Source organism: Paramacrobiotus metropolitanus, unplaced genomic scaffold (genome assembly GCF_019649055.1).
Source record: "Paramacrobiotus metropolitanus isolate TYO unplaced genomic scaffold, Prichtersi_v1.0 Parri_scaffold0000169, whole genome shotgun sequence".
NCBI classification, from domain to species: Eukaryota; Metazoa; Tardigrada; class Eutardigrada; order Parachela; family Macrobiotidae; genus Paramacrobiotus; species Paramacrobiotus metropolitanus.
In genome coordinates this window covers 22,925-28,298 of record NW_026570389.1, presented here as the reverse complement: position 1 = coordinate 28,298, position 5,374 = coordinate 22,925, and the positions used below count along the sequence as shown (strand labels likewise).

Sequence of the window (5,374 nt, the reverse complement as noted above, 5' to 3'; positions counted from 1 at the left end):
TGTTCCATCGGTTGTCCCAATTTAGCGACATGAGCTCGGAAGAACGGTGGAATGTCGTCCTTCATGGTATTAGACACCAATTGATTCTGTGTCTTGTAATGTGCCAGTCTCGCAGCAAAGACCTTTTGCCCCATCCTTTTTGCGGCATAGTCCTTCGGATCCACCTGTAGTCCTATCGATGCCCTTGCTGCAAGCAACTTGAAGGCTGGATTCACGTGTCGTAAAACAAACTGAGCCACGTATTCTTGTCGTTCGGGATAGTCTCTGTAGTAGAACTGTGTCATCCCGATTGGGTCAGTTGTATCCAGCGGTACATCCAATAAACTCAAATCCACCAAACTATGTAGCCCGTTCCGTCGGATAGGGAGATAACAGTCCCGTACTGAATCGCGGTGGATGAATAATCGACGAAAAGTTCCTTGCTCCACTCCCTGTTTAATCTCTCTCGCATAACCTGAGTCAAGTAAGAAATGGCTCAACTGTCTCAGAATTGTGCCAATTTTGTTGGCTTCAACCGAGTCCGATTCAAGTCCAAAGTATCGACAAATTTCGACCGTTTGCTCATCAATATCAGTCGTATTATATTCCATGTCGATGGTATCCGGTTGTCGGTTATCGAATCTGGAGTTCTGTCGCTGTTCAGCTTGGCGACGATTATCCGGTTCACGATGACCTTCTAGTTCACGTCTCTCCCCTGACTCAGGCTGCGACGGTTCATTACTCGCCGGTGTAGCCGGTTGAAGGTCACTATCCAGAATTACATTCCGTCGATGGGTTACATTCTCTTGAGATGCGGTTTCCACAACTGAGCTGGTTCCTTCCATCGCATCGTCTTCTTGTACGACGCTCACAATTGGATCCACGACGTGAACCATTGACTCCACCCGCTGATACTTTGGGGGTGAATCTTCCCGTTCAGTGCTTGATGACCTTTTGCTTGCGCCCGAGTCAAAGGTCGCATAAAATGCAGCTCTCTGTTGCCATCTCTTATCCTGTGGGTCAGGCGTTCGATTTCGCGTATGTTCACGTCTTTTATCCCATGACCTTTCGGGTGTTGACATCCTGACGTTACGATTCCGGAATGCAACTCCCATCGGCACCTGATGCCCTTGTTTTTCAGGCTCTGTACGGAACGTCTCCGCACGCCGTTTTTCTTCACGTCCTCTCGTCGCCGCCAAAATCTTTGCCGTATCGATTTTCCTTTGAATACTCGTTTCTGTAACTTCGTCTCCATGGCGCACCCATCCTCTTCCGCCACGGTAATCTCTATCATGAGAACGTTCGCGTGACCTTTCGTTGCGGTAGTCACGTGTCCTTTCACGAGAGTGTTCGCGTGACCTTTCTCTCTGTCGTTCAGAAGTTCGCTCATATTCTCGTGAATGTCCGCGTGACCTTTCTCTATGCGGGGGCGACCGTGGTCGTATAAAGCCTTCGTCCCGTTTAAAATTTCTGAATGCTTGCAGCACATCGCTTTCGGTTCGGCGAGATTTACGTAGGTCATCCATACGTCTTTCGACTTCCTTCTTTATGTAGGGTGCCGGCGCGAACCCGTCTTGAAGTCGTTTCTTCTCCCGCAACAGCATTTTGAATACCTCGTCTGACATGGCAGCTGGATCTTTCGTTAACGTTTCAATTTGTATGATAAGCGACTGTCGTACAAGTTGCATTTCGTCTTCGTTAAGGCTGGCCATGCCCGTAGGTGCAACTAAACTCGATGTGCTGGGCAGTGATTCTCGTGCAGCCTGTTCACTTGCTCTTTTATTTTCCGCATTAATTTTCGCGCGGATTTCGTCTTCCATCTGCTGAGCTCGCATCTTCGCTTGGTCTTCTTCAAACTTCTTCCGATATGCGTCTGTTTGTGGACACTTCAACGGCTCCAGGGTGTCATCCCAACCAGGTTCATTGTTCCGGATCGCTTCTCGATAACGATCTTCGAATAGCATTCGCTCTTCTACAGGGATGCTGCCGTAATTCCTTGCACTTATCAGGTTACGGAAGACGTCCAGGTTCCCACGTTTAGCTTCCGAGACTCCAACAAGTGAGACAATATGTGGGTCGTCCAGCTTGTGAATGCAAGTGTAGCAAGGGAATTTCTTATCAACCTTTTTGTTGTTCCGTAAGCAGTCCGGACACTTTGGATTATAGCCCGTAAACTGATCGATGTCTGCCGCCGTTCCTGAACCTTTAGGAGTGGCTTGACCTTTTTGTGCCATCTTTCTTCTTTAATCTGCAATTATAAAACAATCCATCATAGTAACCTTTTCGACGTTAATCCTTTCCATTCTTATCCGTTATCAAGGCTTTCTATCATTTTTACGCCTATTCCGTTACTGAGCTGAGACTTTCTTAGCTCCTGCTGGCTTTTCTATCACTGTAACGTGGTGACCTTTCTCACGTTATCAGCACTCTCTGACTACTGTGACCTTTTCTATTAGTCCTATTGCTGCTTTCAGGTGACCTTTCATAACACTTTTCTCTTTCGTTTTGAACTATTTTATGCTTTTTCTGTAATATGCAGGGTTCATTACTCGCTGCATATTACACTCGGTTAGTTCACTCGGATTCTTTCGTCGATGGTTTATACGGCTTGAAATCGATTCGGCCATCTGGCTTAATATGAAGCACTTCGTCCGAGATCAAGGCTTCAACGGCATTCTTAATCCACTCCTTATCGCTTTCAATATTCAACTCTCCCAATTCATAATTGACGGACATGAAGTTCGAAAGGTCATTCCATGACGCTCCATTTGTACCGCCGATGGCGTCCAAAGCCACGTCTGTGATGGCTATCTTCCAGGCCTCCAATTCCATTTTCAATCTGGGCGTTCGTTCCTGACCCTGTTTCGGAAGGTAGTAAACGACTTTGTTATCCTTATTGTATTTACATCCCAGCTTTCCTTCTTTATATGCTCGTTTCAGAGCTCGTTCAGTCATGTTAAGTGACGACCTTCCGTTTGAATTTATTGCCACTTGTCTCTTCAGATCTGTACCAAGCATCTCTTTTTCTCGGATGATCTGGAGCGCGTTCTGGACTTCGTTCCATGTACGATTATTCACGTCCAATGCCGGCCCTAACATGTAATCTGTAGCCTCCTTTGCCGGTGTTCCGCTACTTTTCTGGGAGGATGTCGAGTCCGTTGGGTCAGCCGTCGCTGTCTCGTCGATCCTCAGCTTTGCCAGTGATCCTGATGATGACCCCGCCGATTTTGGTTCGGCTGTCTTCTTCTCCTCCTGTGGCAAAGTCTCTTGACCTTTTAAATCGCCGACCGACTTCGATCGTTCCTTCTCAAAGACGTCCTTTAATGGTATGAACAGTGATTTGTGAAACACCTGGCGCGCCGAATCCGCTTCAGCTTCTGCCGCTGCCTTATCCATCGGGAGCATGACCTTTTCTTTCTCCCGTTTGTCTGAAGTCTCATGACCTTTCGATTGGACTTCTGCGGTAGTTCCAGATGTCTTTTGACCTTTCGACTGTTCATCTTTTTCTGTCGCAGGTCCAGAAGGAGCCGTTATTGTAGTATCGTCATCACTTCCCGATTCCGAGTCCATTGGGCCTTTTGTCTTCGATGAAACTGTGACCTTTTCCATATCCTGACTGTCGGACATATTACAGTGGATCTGTCTTTCCGGTGGTATTAGACCAACTCTCGTGTATCGGATCGGGTGTCCTTTGTGTGCGTTTGTCGTGGCAAGGACGTTCTGTTTGATCAATCTCGGCAGCACACGCTCGGTTGCCGTATCGATTTCTTTTATCATCCCGTTCCGTCGTTCCAAACTGCGTTGATGTATTGGCTAATCCGATGACTCGTTGATCCTAACGGGCTTGTCATTCCTGCGATTGCCCTTTCTACTCGCATTGGGACCGCTTCATTCGGAGTTGTCAGCGCTTTATCCGAACTGGCTGGTCTGAACAACTTGGCCTCATACGAGAAACTCGGGTGCTTCTGTATAAGTTTTCCTGCGTTCCGCGCGAATTCCAATACGACGTCGAACTTTTGTTTAGTGAAGCTACGATGTTGTTTCTTCAAATACGTCTTCAGGCCTGCTTTAAATTTGGATGTCACCGATGCTGTTCTTATTCGTGTGAAATTCTTTTCAGCTCCGTTATACGCTCTGATTACTTCATCGACCGTGTTCAAATTATCATCATCGGGACCATCAAATTCTTCGTCTGAGGTGAAGTCCAGTTCACTCTCTCCATCTGGTTCAGTGTAATTAACCGTCGCTAATGCGTCGATTTTCGTGACTGTCTTGCCCTTTCCTTTGGTCTTAACGGGTTCGCTCTTTGCTTTTTTCCCTTTATCCAGAGCTTCCGCTAAGCTTCTTGGTTCGGTGGTTCTTGATCGTGTCGTTTTCGAGTCCGTGTGTGACCTCGCACTAACCGTCGAAGTGCTTGGAAGGCTCACTTCCGATGCCTCCGATTCACGCGACGTCTCCCGTTTCGCTTTTTCGCGGATCTGTTTGTCCTTGCGCTCCTTTGGCGTGGATGCGGAAATGACAATGGGGACAGCTTGTTTCACCGCTATGACCTTTCCTTTGGGTTTTGATGGCTCTGCTGTAGCCGATTGGATAACTTTCTTTGACTTCGTAGGTGTCGATGACCTTTCTTCAACTTCGCCAACTGACTCGTCCAATATCTCAACGTCATGCGACGCTGGTTCATCTCTTTTCTTCTTCCCGGTGCTTGTGCTATCGCTTTCGTCACCGCTCTTCTTCTTCTTATCTTCTTCCTCCTGTCTTTTCTTCTTCTCTTCTTCTTCTCTTCGTTTTTTGAGAAAGTCGCCTTTCTTAACCTTGTCACGGTTCATGGCCTCTTCCAATCTGGGCGCTTTCCTCGGTTTGACTTTTGAGGGCTTCGCTTTTGAGGGCTTTTTATGTTTGTCGGCCGTTTCTTCGTCTGAGCCTTCTTCCTCAGGTGGGTCCTCGTCTTCCGACTCTGGTTCGTCGTCACCAGGTGGATTACAATAGGCACAGTTTGGTTCATCACACTGAAGGTGCTCATGACTTCCCTGGGCAATCTCTAACACTCTTTGTAGAGAACGTCTTGCCCCTCCGGTTTCAGTTAGATTTGCCGACGTGCCCGGCGCCTTCTTGTGCCGGGGGATGAATTTCCAGGTGTCTTGTCTCTTTCGGAGATCCCTGTGAGGCGACCTCCCACAAAGGGTTCTTCTTAGCGTCGTAAAATACCGTTTTGTACGTTCCATCTTCCATTCGTCTTGTGAGTCGGAAATGTGCTCCATCAATCTCCGCTCGATGCCGCATCATGCTGATGAGTGTGCTCGCTTGAACCACGGCATCTTTTCGGTCGCTTTCCGGTATCAGACCCCATAGCTGGTCAATAGCTGCCTGATTCGCATTTCGGGCGCTCTCTTCT

General features: G+C 47.8%; 1 protein-coding gene across 1 annotated transcript; it reads right to left on the bottom strand.

Annotated features, from left to right (window-relative positions):
* Nucleotides 1-2,180: 2,180 nt before the first annotated feature.
* LOC129600274 (uncharacterized) lies at nt 2,181-3,592 on the bottom strand. Its single transcript, XM_055498747.1, has 2 exons — nt 2,529-3,592; nt 2,181-2,227 (listed from the first exon to the last, which is right to left on the bottom strand). Exon 1 carries the CDS (start codon nt 3,586-3,588, stop codon nt 2,554-2,556), a length of 1,035 nt encoding a protein of 344 aa, XP_055354722.1. The 5' UTR covers nt 3,589-3,592; the 3' UTR covers nt 2,181-2,227; nt 2,529-2,553.
* Nucleotides 3,593-5,374: the final 1,782 nt, after the last annotated feature.

What these genes read in the sequence shown, in the direction of transcription:
- LOC129600274 (XM_055498747.1), bottom strand. Translation starts at nt 3,588, where the DNA reads ATGGAAAAGGTCACAGTTTCATCGAAGACAAAAGGCCCAATGGACTCG.